Source organism: Pipistrellus kuhlii, unplaced genomic scaffold (genome assembly GCF_014108245.1).
Source record: "Pipistrellus kuhlii isolate mPipKuh1 unplaced genomic scaffold, mPipKuh1.p scaffold_m20_p_15, whole genome shotgun sequence".
Classification (NCBI taxonomy): Eukaryota; Metazoa; Chordata; class Mammalia; order Chiroptera; family Vespertilionidae; genus Pipistrellus; species Pipistrellus kuhlii.
Genome location: NW_023425460.1, coordinates 28,781,718 through 28,801,029, shown reverse-complemented (window position 1 = coordinate 28,801,029; position 19,312 = coordinate 28,781,718). Strand labels below are relative to the sequence as shown.

The window sequence follows — 19,312 nt, the reverse complement described above, 5'->3', positions numbered from 1 at the left end:
TAAACAGGGCTTGTATTTCTGAACTTTCTCTCTAAGTAAATAGCATTAAAAAGCAGTCCATGCTCTTATTTCCTAAAACAAAGGAGCTTTGGAATTTACAATTCCCTGCTAATATGTAAGCTAAATGCTACCTATTGGCCAAATTGTTCTGAAGTTGTTCAATTAAATCTCTTTATTTTGCAAGAGGCCATGCAGGGCCTGAGAGTAAGGGCGGCTCCAGCCTGTGTTCAAGCCTCTGATGATAATGTGGTTTCTGTAACAGCTGAAAGGCAGTTCAATCCCGAGGGCTCAGAATGCCAACGTTGGAATCATTAAGAATTAGGGAAACTCAGATGGTATTATAGAATTGTACCCCTGAAACATGTATAATTTTATTAACCAATGTCACCCCAATACATTCAATTTAAAAAATCTAAAAAAAGAGAAGAATTATGAAACATCATATGTAAAATGAAAAAGCAAATGATGCATAAACATATGTGGTATAAGGAAAAACTAAGGGTACATTACTTTCTTAGCTGAGAAGCTGGTAAGTACCAGCTTGTCCAAAGCCTGCAATGCTATATCATTATTAACATAATATTTTCCTCAAGACAATGAAAACAAAACTTATTTTTCACTTTTATCATTATGCTTTTGGACATGTCTCCTTCTATTACATTCCCAAACTCTCATTCTCGGAGTATTCCAACTGAGAACTTGGTTCTTAACATATTTTATAGCTTCACCTACAGGAAATGCCCAGAAAAGACAAATCTTTAGCAACAAAAAGCACACTGGTGGTTGCCCGGGGCTGGGGGCGGGAACAGCATTGGCCATGAATGTGCATAAGGGATCTTTTAGCGTTGAGGTGGGCATGGCAACTTCCTAAAACTGGATTGCAGTTATGGTTACAAAACTCTGTAAATGCAATGATTTACAAAAATCATTGAACTGTATATGAAAATTAAGTGAAAAATTACAAGTCATAAAGAAACTCGGTAAATACAATTATTGCTGTTTTTATGTTACCATCTTGTTATCCACCACCACAGTACCTTAGCAACACTTGGCAACATTTGAAGACTTCTTTGGTTGTCAGGACTGGAGGAGGGGAGCTACTGGCCATGAGGAGGGTACTAGGTTATCCTATCCAGTCATGGCTCTGGCTCTGACTTTAGGCCCAGTACCGCAGAAAGGGTCACTGGCCCATTAAATAGAAGAGTCATGCTCCATCTGCCATGAGCATCCACAAAAACAGACCTCTGTCTCTTTTTATTAATTATTTTTATTTTTAAACAGACCTCTGTCTCACTAATCTTTCCCCAATGGAGGGAGAAGCAGCAAGTGAACCCTCACATCAAACCGTGCCCCAGAATTATGTCTCAGGCATGTTGAGGCCCTGGCTGGAAAGGAAAGTGCAGCCCGGGCTTTAAACTCAGATGGCCTTGATGTTCCACCCCAGCCCTGCCTTGTGGCCTTGCTGAGACTCGGTTCGCTCCAATGGACAGTAAGTGAGGCTCAGAGGAGGCACATTTAAAGTACCTGGTACAGTGCTCAGGTACAAGATGGTAACACAACAACAGCAATAATTGTATTTACCGGGTTTCTTTATGACTTGTAATTTTCACCTAATAGTTCAATGATTTTTATAAATCATTGCATTTACAGAGTTTTGTCACCATAACTGCAATCCAGTTTTAAAGTTGCCATGCCCACCTCAACGCTAAAAGATCTCTTATACCCATTCATGGCCAATGCTATTCACACACACACACACACACACACACACACACACACACACAAAACACATACACCCCGGACAACCACCAGTGTGCTTCCTGTTGCTATAGATTTGTCTTTTCTGGGCATTTCCTGTAGATGGAGCTATAAAATATGTAGTCTTTTCCATCTGGCTCTTTTTACTTAACGTAATGTTTTAAACCTCAAATACTTTTTTAAATCCCTTTCCAACAATATTACTTTATTTTTGGCTAATTCTTTACATATTTAAAGTTGTCCTATTATTCTCCTAGCTTGTTTTGCTCAGTGGTTAGCACATCAACCTGTGGACTGAAGGGTCCTGGGTTCGATTCTGGTCAAGGGCACATGTCCGGGATTATGGGCTGGACCTTAGTCAGGCAGGCAGCCGATTAATGATTCTTATTATTGATGTTTCTCTCTCTCCCCCACCCCTCCCTTCCTCTCTCTCTAAAAAATCAATAAAAAAATATATTTTTTTAAAAAGTTGTCCTCTTATCTTACCACAGTAACTCTGAGTTAGGTAAGGTAGGTGGTGGTGTCCCCATTTCACAGAGGGGAAACTAAGACAGTGGTTTGTAAGAGGTCACCCAGCCAGTTTTCTGGCAAGAAATAACTAGAACTTTGTGTTCTTGATTAGAGACCAGAGGTCTCCACTAATCTGTCCTCCCCGCCACCAGAGGAGAAGGGGCCTGCCTTCCCGTCTGATCGCAGAGGCTGTGTGTGAGGAGGGAAGGGGAAGGAAGACGTTGGCAGGCTGTCTGGAGATATGAAGAAAGGGAAGCTGCACAGAAAAGCCCGGCAGCAGATGTGACAGTGATAATGAACCCGGCCACACGCGCCCTTAGTATTTAAGGAGAACCCCTGGGAGGAAATTCTGACTTAGACCTTCTTTGCACTTCCTTATTTTTCAGGCAAGGTTTTTGTTCCTCTTCTCTGAAATCTTCATTAAAATCTGAGTATCCAAGTGTATTTTTATTGATTGTTGATTTTGAGAAAGAGAGAGAGAGAGAGAGAGAGAGAGAGAGAGAGAGAGAGAGAGTGAGTTTATTTGTTGTTCCACTTATCTGCATTCATTGGTTGATTCTTGTATGTGCCCTGACCTGGGATCAAATTCAAAACCTTGGTGTATTGGGACCCTGCTCCAACCAACTGAGCTACTCAGCCATGGCCTAGCCAAATGTAATTTAAGGTCAATCTCAGCTATGAAGAATTTGAAGAACACTATCAATTTGATACAGTAGCTAAGGAAACATAGTGAGACTCAAACTACAAATTTGATTGATATTTCAGTTTATTGTCTCACGCAGTGTTACAAATTCCAGATGTAGTCTCTTTTTCAAAAATGGTTTTGAAAATCGCATCTAGGTTAGGTGACATGTAAGTAGGAATTTCCCGGGAGGGGGCATTCCTTTATGGGGAGTTGGGGAAGGCAACTCATGAAATCACCACCACCACCCACTCTGTGCCAAGCGTTTGTGGAATGGGCCCTGCGTAAGAATCGTGCGTAGAAGAAGGCAGTGGAAGGCCCATGTTGGCTGTTGCAGAGAGGTCACAGAGATGCGGATGGCAGCATGGGGAATATGGTCAATCATATCCTCAAAGCTCTGTATGGGGCCAGGTGGTGGCAGGGGCAGCAGAGGGACTGCTCTTAGTCTGTGACTGTCTGGTCACTGCTGTTCATCTGAAACCAATACAGAATAATATGGAGTGTAAACTATAATTGAGGGGAAAAAAGAATTGTGGGTAGAGAAAGAGCAGGTGGATTCTGAGGGAAAGCCTAAAGGTCTCTCTGGTCATGTGCATGAGAATAAACATAACGATCTCTGTTTTTAATGCTTTGTGAGGCCTTTTCTTTTCTGTGTTTAGAACAGGCGGTTCTACCAGAGGAGGTGGCATGAGGTACACGTTTTCTCCTGTTGGAAATTCTGAGAGGGCAGCGGACCAGCTTTACTTCTTCCCTTTTCCCCAGACCCTAACATAGAGCCTCCGCATGCTTCCTGCACACCAGGAAGTTCTTGGTAACTGATGATCACTTCAGTGTTTACTTATGTGCGCTTTATCTCACAACCCAAAATAACATAGACTGAGAGCACGTCCAACCTATATTTAAGTCCAATAGGAATTGTGTACTTATAAATGTATGTTCCTAATAAAATATTTTTCCAGTTCAATTTAATTCAATAAATAGGCTTTGTCTCACTGAGCAATAATGTGCAGGCAGGCGAGCATGGGCCCAAGAGGAGGCCCAGGATATGCTGAGGGGAGCTGACTTAGCTTCTGTCTGTCCTCTCTGCCTCCAGGCCTGCTCTCTGCCCCGGTGGTGAAGTGCTGCCTGTCTCATCTTCTTCCCTCGTGGTGATTGTCTGCCTTCTAACCTCAGGATTGGGCAGGGGAAATTGGGGTGCAGTGGACAAGGCCCTTTGGGTCCCTTCTGTAACCTCAGAAATTAGATCAGGACAGCAGCTTAACTTGTCTCGATTTGTCTGTTTGTGCAATGAGCAAAAGCCCTGGAAAGTCAGATGAATGAACAAGTATCTAAGAATGTGAAGTTAGGTGTAGGGGTCGGTGTTTGTGTGATTATGAATATCCACAGGTGTGTACCAGGAGTGGCAGGTCTGTGCCTCGTCTCTAGACACCTCTGGTCTTCATGTATGTGCAAGTGTGAGCTCCTGCTCCCTCCCATAGGACTCCTTGTGTGGCTCTCACTGAGCCCACAGAGCCAGGGACTCTGGGTTTGTCCCCTGGGGGGAAAGAGAAGTGAATTAGAAATGTTAATATTATTGACTACATTCTTTAGGCTGTACTTTCCATCCCCGTGTCTATTTTGTCACTTTCCAATCCCTTCACTCTTTTCACCCATTCCCTCAAACCCCTTCCCTTTGGCAGCCATCGGTCTGTTCTCTGTGTCTATGATGAAGTCCCAAATTCACAGCCTAGTTCTGAGCCAATAAATGGATATTTATTAAAATGTCTCATCACCTTGGCCTAAAAGGTTTTCCCCAGTAGCTTCAATGTGATTACTAAACGTGCCTTACTAAAAATAATAAATATGTGCACCTCTGAGGCTGCCCTAAGCCCAGCCTCCCTGTGACCATCAGCTCGATTCAGGACTGGAGACTGACCTGTGTACATGTTGTGCAGGTCGAAGCAGCGGGGCCTGGGACACTAAGGCGTCTTCGTTACCGGCTGTGCCGTCCCCACTGCCCAGGGCCGGGTGAGTACCTGCCGCAGACAAGCAGCTCCGTGAGATGGGAGTGGATGGGCCCACACTGGGGCTCAGGTGCAGGGTGCTTTCCTGCTGTTTCCGTCCGGAAGAGCACACCTACAGGACCTCAGATCACAAGGATGATCCAACTTGGGTTGGTCTTGGATTTCTTTGTCCGGAATGAAACCCTGGGCAGAAGTTTAGTAAAGAATAGTCACCTTCATTGATGTTTCTAACTCTCTATCCCTCTCCCTTCCTCTCTGTAAAAAAACAAATAAAAATATATTTTTTAAAAAATACACTCACCTAGAAGCAAGCGGAAGCTGGCATGTGTAGGTGCTCGCTGCAACCTCACCTGCATGGCCACCCTCGTATCTCCAGTCTCCATCCCCAATCAGCAGCCTGGGGTCCTGCGGGCGGAGGGGAGGGCTCTGTGTGCACATTGAAAACACCGGGCCTGGGCCTCACTTTACAGATGAGGGAACGAAATCTCCAACCGGCCTCGCAGCCCACAGAGAGGCCTGAGTCACAGCGTAATTAGCAATAGAACTGGATCAGGAGCTCAGTGATGCCGGCTCCCTGGCCGCTGGTGTTCCTGTTTATCCCCAATTAACCCTCTGCCCTCTGCCAGGGGACCCTATGTGAGATGCGGGGAGGAGGGGGGAGGAGAGGTGGCACAACTGAATCCTGCTTCCTCCCTCTCCGCCTTTCCAGGAGAGCTTTCCCCCCACTCCTACCACCTTCATTGCTCTAATTTAAATTTGCGAAGAAAATTATAAGCAGGCAGTTCTACTTTATCTTTTCACATTGCAACAAAGCCAATCTTTCTTTTTTAACCCCCCAGGAAAAAGCCTGCTGCACCACTGAAGACGGTAAGTTACTGTCACAGTTACACACACTTCCTGTTTCCCAGTATTTATTCTTTATATATATATTTATTTTTTACAGAGAGGAAAGGAGAGAGATAGAGAGTTAGAAACATCGATGAGAGATCAGCTGCCTCTTGCACACCTCCTACTGGGTATGTGCCCACAACCAATGTACATGCCCTTGCCCGGAATCGAACCCGGGACCTTTCAGTCCGCAGGCTGACGCTCTATCCACTGAGCCAAACCAGTTTCGGCCCAGTATTTATTCTTATCCAGTCGTTTAAAGCTGACAAAGCTCCCAGCAAAGGGGACACGGAGACCTTAGCCCTGAAGGTGTTGTCCGGGCAGGCCTGGGAAAACTCGGAACCTCAGGGAGCCTGGGAAGGTGCGGCCTGGGAGTTCATCCTCATTTGACCCCCGCAGCTTTGACTGAAAAGCTCTGGCAGATCAGCCACCGGGGGGGTCGGCCTCTCCTGACATCTGTCTTCCCCTCGGGGTTCCCCTGTGTCCGTTCCCAACCCTCTGGCTGGGTCCTGACAATTGCATAGCAGGCACACATAGGCCTGACTAAACTCAAATTCTGGACAGAACGAAGGGAACCTGCAGCAGTCCGCTACTCAAGGAAGCCCGCCTTGACTTGGTATCTACTCGGTAGCCTGACATTATAATCAGCCACCAAACCCTGAGACGGCGGGTCCTGAGACAGAAGCCCTATGCTGAGTTCCCACTGCAGGAGCAGGAGCGCTACTGCCCGGCAGCTGCTGGGGTCCTGCTGTCCCTCAACCCCAGGGAAGGCCCAACACCAAGACCACATGCTCCTCCCATGAGACACCCCAGTGCATTGTCACTTCATGCAACGGTTAGAGTGGAGACTGTGCGTGTCTAATTATTGCTCTTATGACTAAAAGAATGGCTTTGCATCAGAGAAATGTTCTCCTCAAATACTTCAATAATATTATTGCTTTGACTTTTATTTCCACATAAAATTGAATATCTTTGCTTTTTTTTTTAATAGGCTCCACTTGCCTCTCAACAGAATGCCTCAAGTGTGTGTGAAGGTAAATCTATCTTATTTTAAAGGAGTGTGGCCCTAAAACTCTTTTCAATTAAGGATTTCTATATAAATGTCTTCCTAAATTCTGTCATTATTTGTAAGGTAATTGTAAACATGCAACTCAATTTTCTAAACTAAGTAGCCCTCCTATTGCAATGAGTAGTGAGTGGCAGTCGTCAGGACCTGAGCTTGCCTGGGAAGCTTCTGTGGAGTGGCTTACAGTCTACACACCTCAGACCTGTCTGCCTGCTGACAGCTATCAAACGGCCATGGCCTTCCACTGGTGTGAAGACTAATCCAGGGCCACTCATGTATCTTAGAGTCTAAGACTTAGACTAATTGTTTGGTTAAGGAACGAAACTTTTAAAAACCTGTTGATATGTATCAGTCCTTTTGCTAAGTTTTCAAGATAATGTTTTCAGAATTCAAATGCCTGTCTTAATACATCTTCAAATGCTTTCCTTTTGTTGTTCTATCATATCCCTCGAACCTTACATTTACTTTTTATTAGAACATTATTACCACTCAAAAAAAACTGTATTTGAAAAATCCTAGGGGGAAAAAACAGAAAGAAGTAAGAATTATCCATAATCTCAACATTTAAAATACCATATAAGAGTTCAATTTCTGCACCCATTTGCTTCCACATTTGAAGATATAATGTTAAAAGCTTAGGGAGTGCTCTTCTCATCATTTCCCGAGTTAATAAGGGCAGATCTACACAAAGTGTTCTGGTTTCTCTGACAATGGACGGTGGACATTTTCTGAATGTCCGTTACAACTCCCCCATCTGCTAATTGTTCTAATCATTAACTTCTGCAATAGGCTTCTCCATTGGCTCACACATCTTTTCTCCCCCAAGAGCTATTTCCAAGATCACACTCGTCCTGACGTTTTGCTTTCGTCTGCCTCTCCGCTGATGCCTTTACCTTGTGGTCCTTCCATTTCTTGCTGTCCTCAGCCAGGGCTCAGGGCATGTTCCATGCGGCCCAGATGTCCGCATTCCCAAAGCGTGCCCAGTGCAGAAGCTTGGCATGCCATTTCTTTGGTGACTTATTTCAATACCACGGCAATGGCCATCCAAACCCCAAATGGGGAGCAGCCTCCAGGACAGCAGGGCCAACCAGGTGTGGCCAAAGGCTGTGGGGACCTGATGTGTCCATTGTTTCTCCTTCTGAAACTACCAGCTTGTTAGGCTGTGAACAAAACATCTCCATGGCAGCTCGGCCTAACCTGCCACAAACCTGAAGCGCGACCTTCAGAGGCCCAAGCATTCTGAATTTCAGTGCTCCGCACAAAACCCAGAACTGCTTAGCATCTTACTGCTTTTATTCCTATCACAGGAGAGCAATACTTCTCAACCTTTCTCCCATGCAGGAGAAACATCATGGTCATACCCAGATTTTAACACAGTAGACCAAACTCGAGGGAGGATAAATCATTAAATAATCTAAAATCACACCTATTAGTGGCTCAGCTGCAATGCACAATGGGCTTCAACATAAATTTCTTACATTTGGGGTCATGCCCGTTCCCCTGTGTACTAGTTATAACTCCTCCTCTTCCTCACCCCTCAGGAAAGCAAGGTGAAATGTAACAGAGGTGAACATTGCTTTAGAGAAAACCTTGAATTTGCTGAATTAATTTTTCAAAAAAAGAGTAGATTGGTTTTTTTTAAGTGTCATATCTTACTATTATACTTATCGTTAAGAAATTCCTTGCAGTTGCATCTTATGCCTAATGAAGACACACCCAGGGTGTGGTAACACCTGTGCGTGGGCCACATAGAAAGCAGGAGGCAGGTAGCTAAAACCTACCTTCTGTCTTGCTCACCTCTGTCTCCTGCCTGAACTCACACATTTAAAGGTCCAAATCCCATGGGGTCAGCCCCCATGTTCCTTGCTAAGAGATAAGAACAGGCAGCAGGGTATGCCTGTAACACTGGGGATTGGGAGTCCTGGTCTAATGGCACAAACACATCATCAGACTGACAGGTGCACAAGCAGAGAGCACCCTGGTGAAAATACATTCACAGGAAGACACCTGACCAAACCCAGGGCTCCTCGGTTGATATTGCTCGGTTTGGGCATGGGGACGGACATTTCCCTCTCATTCTAATATGAGCATTTTTTTGATGCAGAAAAACCTATACCTGCTGAACGCCACCGAGGGTCTAGTCACAGGCAAGAAGCTATGCAGTCACCGGTGCTTCCTCCTGCCCAGAAGTGAGAATCCTTTCCTTTAAAAATGTGTCTCCGCTTGTTGCTGCGGGCATTGATGCCTACATTGTTAAGCCACACGGTGGCACGTGCTGTGGTGCTCGGCAAAGATCTGACATGCCATTGCTTTGCAATTAAGTTTTAAAGGGTGTTTAGCTTTTAAGTAGGTAACAACGTTAAAAGAACTGCTTAGAATCTCAGAGACCTAATATGCAGGTTAACTAGTGGAATTAACTAAAATATAACGCCTTAGTTTGAAATATGGTAGCAATCATACTTGGGTAAAAACTACTGTTTGAATTTTAACCCTACTATTCTGACTTCGACCTTCACTTTACTTGCTTTGTTCATCGCGCAATGGGCTTAGGGAGGATGAGTTCAAGTTCTGGGCAAGGTTACAGGCAGAACTTTCTTTTTCATTAAAGAGCCAGCCCTATGTACACTTAGTGGTTATCTTGATGCTGGCCTCGAAAACAATGCTATTCTATCCAATTTTAAAAAAAATGCACCTGGCATGGTATTGAGACTGTGGGTATATCTGGTCTCGGGCCTACAAGGTCAGACAGCTAAGTTTATCTTCATCATTCTTCAAACGGGCAAAAGCAAACTAGAAAGCAACATTTTATCTAGGAAGAACAGCAGAAAATTCCAAACAACAGTTTGTTTTTAGAATGGGGGCTTTCCTTCTCAGAACCTTTAAAAAGAACTACCTGTCCCTAAAGCCGCACAGTCGTGTAGGGTCTGCCTGCGTGTGGTACTCTTGCGGCTGCCCTGCTTTTTTAAATAAATTATCAGCCTCCGGTGGTCTTATTTTGAACCCAGGGTTCGACCCCACAACATTTGGAGGCCCACAGAGAGATACCCGAAAGAGAGGAGAGAGGGACCCCTCAGGGGCAGGAGGCTCTCCCTCATGCAAGAGGAGAAAGGGACCCCCTGGAAGGGGCAGGAGGTTTGTCCTCCACAGGAGGCTCTCCCTTCTTTTGGGGACCTTAGCCGGAGAAGCTGCAAGGATTTATTGAAATCAGGGAGCCTCCGGTGGTCTTATTTTGAGCCCAGGGTTCGACCCCACAACAAGTTAATTAACTAAAATATAGCGTCTCAGTCAAGGCTCCTCCTTTTTCAAAAGTAAAGGGAACAGTTGTTCTTATTGTGAAGGTTTTGGTGCCTCTCCTACCTTTAGATCAGGTTCCCTGGTGATTCCTATTGATTCCTTGGTGGTGGGACTGTTCATAGAGACTTCACTGTAAACAGAAAGTCAAACTTAATTCATCTTGTGCTTTGCCTTTCCATTAATTTTTCAATTCTTCCTTTCAGACAAGTCCACCAAAAACCCATCCCTCTGCCAAGTAAGTACTATGGAGTCATGAAGGGTAATATCGGGTAGTGGATCTTCCTGTCTGAGTCACCTGGGTTCTAACACAATATTGCCACCTCCAACGGGAGGATCCTAGTATCCTGGTATCCCCTTTAGCCTGTTTCATCTGTGAAATGGGGCCAAGAATGTTTTTCAAAGAGTTGTGTTGTGAAAAGTAGATTTGAGATAATTTTTACTTTTTCGTTTTTAGAAGAATCGAAAGAAGATTAATTAAAACAATTTTTAGAAAGTACCTGGTATAGTGCTTGGTACATGGAAGGTCCTCAATAAATAATAGCTATTTAAATTAAATCTAAAATACATTTTAATGATCACAAAATTGATCTGCAAAAGGTACCCTAAAAAGATCTGGAAATTATCTGGATAATTTTTTCAGGCAAACACTACATCACCCTAAAAATACATGAATCGGATAAGTTAGGCCTACAGAACATTACTATCCAAGCCTTGATTTGCTTTCTATTTAATGAAGGAAACAAACAAACAAATTCTACCTAATATGAATAATTTGGAAAATATTCCAAAATAATCAAGATTCAACAAATTTAAATACAGAAAATAATTGTTATATGCCAAAAACTTTTGTGCATTTATACTGAATAGAAATCAGACCTTTAGGTGGTAATCCAATTTTGTATTCATCTTATATGAAACATATACTAAACATAATGTTTTAAAAATTCTGAACACAAAGTGAAAATGGGCTGTGGAAATTCTATGTTTCACTGTGTAAAGCTTTATGATACCTTTTATTGTTTCCAACCCAAAGTTATTTTCTCACTTGGTAAATACTAGTATTTACTGGCCATCTGCCAAATGCCAAGTGCTGTTCTGGACACAGGGAATAACAGCAGCGAATAAAGAGGAGTCCCTGCCCTTTATGAAGCTTCTATTCTACTGGAGACGACAGGAAAAAATAAACAACCAGATAAATCATATAACATCCAGTAAATGCTAACGCACTGGAAAGAAAGGCATCGCAAGGGAGCAGAGCACGGGGAAGAGAGTGATGAGGGCAGTGAGAACCTTTGTTTTAGACGGGCAGTCAGGGAAGGCCTCCTCTGCAAAATGGGTCTGAGAGCTCCTCCCACAAAGGGCTGTGAGGACAAGATGAGCTAAGATGTGGAGGACAGAACAGGACTGGCACATATTTATGGTTCTAAAAATGTCAGCCAGGAACTCCCAATGCCCAAACTGCAGGAACCACCAAACACCTTGTACGTGTGTGTCTTGGGAGTGCTCACTCTCCTTGGCTCCTCCCCACACCCTTGGCGCCAAGGGTGTGGGGAGGAGCCGGTCCTTCCTTCAGATCCAACCTTGCTGGGCCGGCCAAACCCTTCCTGCTCCCTCCTGTTACTCTGGACATCCTGCTGTCTCCTGTGAACATTTTGACACTTTGATCGGAAGCACACAGTGTAGCTAAACCTGTTCTCCTGCAGACTTTGCCTTTTAATTAAGGACAACTTTGGTTTCTCTGGTCACCCTGACCCCTTCACCTGCTTTCTTCAAACACATTCCAGCTATTTCTTCCAATTATATCTGGAATCCAACTCTCATTGCTTCCATTACTCTCTTCCCCATTTGCCCCAGGCCACCCTCATCTCCCGCTGGGCTTGCAGAACACTGAGCTGGCTTCCTCCCTCTGCTCGTGCCCTCTCCTATGTCCAGACCCGTAGCCAGTGTGATTTTGTTAAAAAGACGCGCAGATCACATGACTGCTCTGTTCAAAAACCTCCAGATGCTTCCCATACCATGCTTGTGAAAGCTTGAGTCATGTCAAGGGGTCCACCAAGTCCTACCAGCCTGGTTCCTTGACCTTACCCCTTACTGCTCTCTCCTTTCCTCACTACACTCGGGGCTCCCTCTGGGCACAGGCTGGCTCCCTGTCTTTCTCTCACACACGCCAGGCCTTGTGTTTGCTGCTGTGCCTTTGGCCTGAAACATTCTTTCCTGGGATGGCACATGCCTCCTCCCTCTCCATTTGCAGATCTCACCCAAGTGTCACCTCAGTGAGGCCTTCCTTCCCTGACCAGCGTATTTACACCTACTATTTGTCAGAGGCTATCTCCGGCCCCCTTCCCTGCTTATTCTTCTCCATAGCATTTATGAGTAAGCTCCAGGAGGACAGGGCATCTTGCTGTTTTGTGGACTTGTATACTAGTAATCCCAATGCCTTGATCATACCCATAATCATGAATGAATGAATGAATGAATGAATGAACAAATGAACAAATGAATGAACACCAGCTAAGAATTTTCTCTATTTCGTGTGTCTTCACTCCTAGACTGAATTTATGCCTAAGGCAGCAATTCTCAAACATTTTGGCCTTGGCACCATTTAACGCTCTTAAAATCAGGCCCCAAAAACATTGGTTTATCTCTCTGTTGATACTGAATATATTCGTTAAAAGGCATTTAAAACACACTTAGTAATCTAGTAAACTCATTGCATGTTAACATAAATAACATATTTTTATGAAAAGTAACTGTATCTTCCAAACAAAAACTATTCATGGGAAGAGTGGCATTGTCTTACATTTTTTAAGTTCTCTCTAACGTCTGGAATAATAGAGACAACTGGACTCTCCTATCTGCCTCTACGTTCAGTCTGTTGCACTACGTTTTTCTGGTTGAAGTACAGGAAGAAAACTGGGCTTCCCAGAGCTTTGTATGTGAAAAAGACATGGAAACCCCCCTGAAAGGACCTTGGAGGTTCCCTGCAGCCTCAGGCTATGCTTTGAGAACCCTTGCTCTTAAGGATTTGGTGGGTGGGTGTAACTTTTCAGTGTGCATGTACCCTGCAGCAACTACCATGGTGCTGAAGTATGGGCATAGGAACTGCTCAAGAAATAACAGAGATCCATTGATTTTTCCAAACCCCTTTTAGGGTTTTCAGAAGCGGGTAGCCCAATTGTGGATGGCCCATTACCCAGCTTTTCATCGAATTCCAGTGTGTCGGAACAGGTATGAAATGAACTTTTATTGTTACCTGTAAACTGCAGAAAGGTCATGTCTTCTTAGAGGGAGGGTTTAGAGTGTAGCTTGAGTATTTTGGGTACAGAATACTTTCCCCCCCAGGTATTAAGACCTTGCTCCATTTGTTCCATTTTGTATTCTATGATAGATACCCTAAGTAACAACCTGTGGTTCTTCAAAACTAGAAATGTGTTGTTTTCTATTGTTCCTCCTAGTTTCTATTGAAACTATGTAATTTTCTCAGAAAGATCTGTGGAGGTATTATATATGATATTAAAACACTGAAGCAGCACAGTAAGGGAACCTCTCTGTCCTTGGGCAAATCTCTCTAAGCTTTCTCAAATGTAAAATAGGGATGACAGCATTTATCCTCCTTGCCTTCAAAGTAGTTACAAAAATCAAATCAAATAACATTTGTGAAAACACTTTGAAATTGTTAAGCACTCTACAAAGCAAAAGTAGCGAGATCACAATGGAAAGGGAGATTATAACTTATTTAGAAGAAAGAAAGAAATGGTTCGGGAATCTAGCAGGATTTAGTTCTTAGGTTCAATTTCTAAGGTCAGCATCTAAGGCCAAATTGGGGGGAGGGGAGGAGAGAAGGGAAAGTCAACTATATAACTCTGTGATTGATCAAAGAAAGCATAAACTCATGACAAATACTGGTTCACATGTAGTTAGGCAAAATGTGACTCTGTCATGCATGCACAGAAGGTATGGTGTCTTTGAAGGACCATCCCTTGCTTAGCAATCCCCTCTATTTCGCAGGAAGCTGACATGCACTGTAAGCCATGGTACGCTGGTGCCTGTGATCGAAAGTCTGCTGAAGAGGCATTATACAGATCAAACAAGGTTTGGCCGCTCAGAATCTCCTATCTTGCCCTCAGCCTGTCACAGGCTCAGTTGTCATCCTAATAAAGTGCTAATGAAAAAACTGCAATAATTATGGATGCAGGGATCTTTTTCCTTTACTTACTCAGAAGGACCAGCCATTCCCTCCTCTCTTTCAAGCATCTCCCTCTTTGTTCCTCCATCTCTACTTGTCCTTTCATTGCCACAAGGATCCATAGGTTCCTCTGCTCTCCCTACAGTGAGAGAAAAGAATGCTCCAGGGAAGATCTCTAAAAGGCTTGGTGCTACATGAGATCCATCCAGGAGTGCAAAGGAACAGGCTACTTTGGACCAGGGCATGGGATAAAAGGCTGAGGTCAAGGTGGCACCAAGTACTTTGAAAGAGATTTTGGGAGCATCCAAATCCAATCATATAGGAACACTAGGGACCATTTGAACAATCCAAGATTAAAGTGCCAATATCGCTTTCTTTCTCTTTTCCTCTGCTGTTTTTTATTTCCACTTGCACCCCTTGTCAAGATATGTAATATTTACATACTGTTTTTGCCACCTTTGTTTTAGTCCTAACTCTATAATTAAATATATTAAATGCTTTCCATCATTCCCTTTGCTGGCTCTCCCAGTTACCTCTTTTTGTTTGATGAAGTTCACCTTGTACTATAGTCTCAGGAAGGACAGTGTTTACATTATTCCCTTAATTCTTGAACATTCAAAACTGTTTTTTCATAGCCTGATACCTGGAGGAAATCTTGGCTGGATATAAAATCCTTGGCTTGAGTGTTGCTCCACTGGATTGCCTTGTTCTACCTGAGGCTAATGTTATTTTTTTGTCCATATATGTAATTTGATATTTTAGTCTAAAACTCTGTAGATATTTTGTTTTTAAAGTTTAATAGTTTTACCAGAATATGTCTCTGAGTTGCTTTCCAGGTCAATTTTTTTTTCTTCAGGTTTAGGGAAGCCTTTCAATAAATAGATTTAAGTTTTCTCTTATTTCCATTATGTTTTCTTAAATTATAGTCTCAAAGAATAGTTCTGGTTCATTGTTTTGTTTTTCTTCTTCAAGGAATCAAATAACATGCATTTTGGACCTTTTTTTTCTCTTCCATTCCAACCACTCTGACCCTGTTGTTGTACTTCCTTTTTCTTAATCTCCCCTCACTCCCACCCCTCTGTCTTGGGTGGTTTCCATACCTTCACTCAGAAGCTGTTGTCCCTTGGGCATCTTGTAATTGTTTCTTCATTTCTGAGACAGGTTTGTCTTTCTTTTTCTTTTTTTTTTTTTTTTTTTTTTTTTTTTTAGTCTTTTAAAAAAAATTTTTTTTTTTTTATTGATTTCAGAGAGGAAGGAGAGAAAGGATAGAAATACCAATTATGAGAGAGAATTATTGATTGGCTGCCTCCTGCACACCTACTGGTGATTGAGCCCACAACCTGGGCACAATGCCCTAACCCAGAATCAAACTATGACCTTCTGGTTCATGTGTCGATGTTCAACCACTGAGCCACACCAGCCAGCTCTCTTTATTTTCTTTGCAGAATTTGTTCAACTGTTGCTGCATTTTCTTCCTGGTTTTTGTCCTTTTGTTCATAATTTTTGAATTTATGACTCTAGAATATCTTATAAAATATTTCAATTTGGAATTTGAATTTCAATTTGGAATTCAGTTTTTATCTGCTTCAATCTAAGTTTTGGAGGAGAGAATTTTCATCAGCTGAGATATTTTTACCCCCAATTTCTACTTTCTTATTACAAGCACTTTTGAGTAAAATTTGTTTGATAACAGTTTTTTATTCACAGAAAACTTGTGGACATGGTTCCTAGTTCAAGAGTGCCCTCTAGGTTTGATCTTATTGTGTCCCTTCACACATTTCTAAATTCTAAAACATAATATCTTTATTTAGAGCATCAAAAAGTGCATTAAATATATATAAGTATAAAATATAAGTTTATATTTTGTATAAATATGTAGTTTACTGAAGTGTTTTCTTGGAAAATAATAAAATAAACTTATCAAAAATAGAAAAACTTATAACTAAATACTTGTATTTTGAATATGACATAGCTATTTTTCATAATCTTATTTCTAAATTGTGGAACTATAAGTAATACTAACCATAATTATGCTTTTCATTTAATAAACAGGATGGATCATTCCTCATTCGGAAAAGCTCTGGTCATGATTCCAAACAGCCATATACATTAGTTGTATTTTTTAATAAGCGAGTATACAATATCCCTGTGCGATTTATTGAAGCAACAAAACAATATGCTTTGGGCAGAAAAAAAAATGGTGAAGAGGTCAGTAATTTCTCTTTTAATACAACTCTCTATGTTTTGAACTCAATGGCATCATACTATATTAGAGATGAGGAGAAAGGATACAAAAGTACTTGATCTAAGGCTTGCACACATGTTATAAGTAGATAAAATACTATATTGGGGCAGTAATATCCTATGAGAGAACAAAAAGGAGGAAAGACTGATATGACGTAAAGACTACATCTTGGTCCTTTTACCCTGTTATTTAGTGGGGTCAGTCTGATTCAGTATTTCAGTCCAGGAAAACATAAAAATCAAAGTTGAAATGTCAACTAGAATTAATGTTATAGAAATCAAGATCAGTGTCCAAAGCTCTTAAGTCAAGAATTAGGATCTCAATTCAAATACAGTACCAAAAGGTGGGTGACCAGATAAGGATCAGAAGAGATGCAAAAACCTGAGTTGAAGCATTAGACTATACGTTTTTAGTATTATTAAATATAAGAAAGGCCAAGGTCTACCACCTTGAAGATTACAGTCTTTGTTAAATTAAACTTTTTATTTATTTTTATTTATTTGTAAAATGTCAGCTGGGACCTCATAGCTTTGACTAACTTGAGGAAATGCTAGGAGATGGTGGAGTGAAGTGCAAAGTTAACATAAATACCAATTTATAATTCACCCATGTTTCCTTCCTTGCTATAGTACTTTGGAAGTGTTGCTGAAATTATCAAGAATCATCAACATAGTCCCCTGGTTCTTATTGACAGTCAAAATAACACAAAGGATTCCACAAGACTGAAATATGCCATTAAAGTTTCATAATTTTTTAAAAAGGAGCTCAACATCATTGCTTCAGATATTTGCTCTACTTCTCCTTTTAAGAAAAAGTCCCCAAGCTTCATATTTTGGATGATGAATCATCCAATAATATAATAGAAGACGGAGATAGCTATTGGAGTGATCATCCATTTCTTTAGAAGAAGCTCACATGGACTTGTTCTGTTGCCTGACCTGAAGAACTGTTAATATCTAATGAGACTGAGTTATTGTGCTATTAATATTCTCCCAATAAATGTTTTTATTTAAAAGAAACGTGTGTAAAGTATTTTCAATCATGTAAGAAAATAACACTCTATTCTCAAAGTAAGAAAAACGTAATCTTGGATAAAACAAAAGCGGCTGGAAATTTAGGCCAGTACACTGGTCACTGGTGCACTAATGTAACCAGGACATCTATTGACAATGCTCAACAATTATGTCTTGGTTTTAATTTTTATTTGTAGATGATAAAATACAATGTTTAGTTATAAGTACAGATAAGGGGGGTGTGATGGTTCTCTTTTGTGAGTACTCCCAACTGTGGGAGATATACAAATGACCTTTCTAGAAGTTTCTGTCCATGATTATGTTGTTAACTTTATTAAAATAATTATACCCCCTTTGATATGTATGTCTATTATATGGACCCTAAACTTGATATGCGGTTCAAAGTAAGATGAAGACAAAACAAAACTAGGGAACATCCACAGAACAAGGGCAGGAAAGCAAACTGATGAGCACTAAGGACTGAAGATATACCATTGTGAGCAGCCCTATCCAAGATCGTAGCTCATCCCAGAAATGAAATATACTTTGACTTTAGATAGCATTGAAATTATACACTAAGATAAATCTAACATGAAGAAGTATTTGATCACTGGATAATACAGCAATCTCTGAAATGATTTTGAAAGCCTAGAAGGTAATGATTTTAGAGTAACTCAGACTCCACCTCATTTAAAAAGTGTATTTTTAAATGTCATATACTGTCATGATGACTATGAGTTGAACTGTGTTCCCCCAAAAGGATATATTGAAGTCCTAACCCCCAGTACCTCAGAATGTGACCTTATGGGAATCTTTACAGATGAAGGTTATTAAGGTGGGCCCTAATCCAATATGATTGGTTTCCTTATGAAAAGGGGGAATTTGGACACAGTCACAGACATACACAGAGGGAAGATGGAGTGAAGAGATACCCGGGGAAGACAACATGTGAAGACAGAGGATTCAAGTGATGCACTTATAAGCTTAGGCGTGCTGAAGATTGCTAGTAAACACCAGGAGCTAAGAAGAGGCAAGGATTTCCCTACAGGATTTGAAAGGAATATGGCCCTGCTGACACCTTGATTTCAGATTTCTAGTCTCCGAATCTGGAAGACAATTTTTTTTTTTTTTTTAGTCACCCCACTTGTAGTACTTCAATATGATAACACCAGGAAACTAATATACATTTTGACAATGAAATCAGATACAAATGGGTTTTGGAAATTTTGTTTGGAAAACTCTTGCTTCCTTCTAGAAAAACAGTACAATCATTTAGAACGTACTAAAAGAGATAAGTCACCATTTAGGGGAAAACTCGGTTTATCTTTGTAAAACAAAGCATTCATTTATAGCGTCTAGTATGACCTTTCTAGTTCATCAGTGTACCTCAAGGTTACAAGGGATTATTTTCTACTTAAGTAAATCCTCACTAGTTCCTTTTGTTACAGTGATCCTGGCTCCATAACAACCTCTTCTGCCCCATCACCTCTCTACTCTTCCAAGTGGCCTATTCCACCCAGCTAAATGGAAGTGTGTAGCCATGAGATTATATTAATCCAGTTGGTTGATATTCAGCACCGTTGGTGGATTTCTTGGAGCAGAAGCTATGAGAATTTCTTGGAGATTAAGCCAATCTCTGCCAAAGGATCCACTCTTCTACAAAACTG

At 41.6% G+C, this 19,312-nt stretch overlaps 1 protein-coding gene across 3 annotated transcripts in view; it reads left to right on the top strand.

Moving 5' to 3' along the window:
* The window catches only part of BLNK (B cell linker), a 55,665-nt gene extending 38,014 nt beyond the window's left edge, over positions 1–17,651 (top strand). For all 3 annotated transcript variants that reach the window (XM_036438705.2, XM_036438709.2, XM_036438708.2), the window contains 9 exons: positions 4,885–4,957; positions 5,793–5,820; positions 6,833–6,875; positions 9,012–9,096; positions 10,405–10,436; positions 13,353–13,429; positions 14,210–14,293; positions 16,440–16,595; positions 17,262–17,651. In XM_036438705.2, coding sequence (XP_036294598.1) covers positions 4,885–4,957; positions 5,793–5,820; positions 6,833–6,875; positions 9,012–9,096; positions 10,405–10,436; positions 13,353–13,429; positions 14,210–14,293; positions 16,440–16,595; positions 17,262–17,381 — 698 coding nt within the window. In that variant the 3' untranslated portion in view covers positions 17,382–17,651. The remainder of the gene's footprint in view (positions 1–4,884; positions 4,958–5,792; positions 5,821–6,832; positions 6,876–9,011; positions 9,097–10,404; positions 10,437–13,352; positions 13,430–14,209; positions 14,294–16,439; positions 16,596–17,261) is intronic.
* The last annotated feature ends 1,661 nt before the right edge of the window (positions 17,652–19,312 follow it).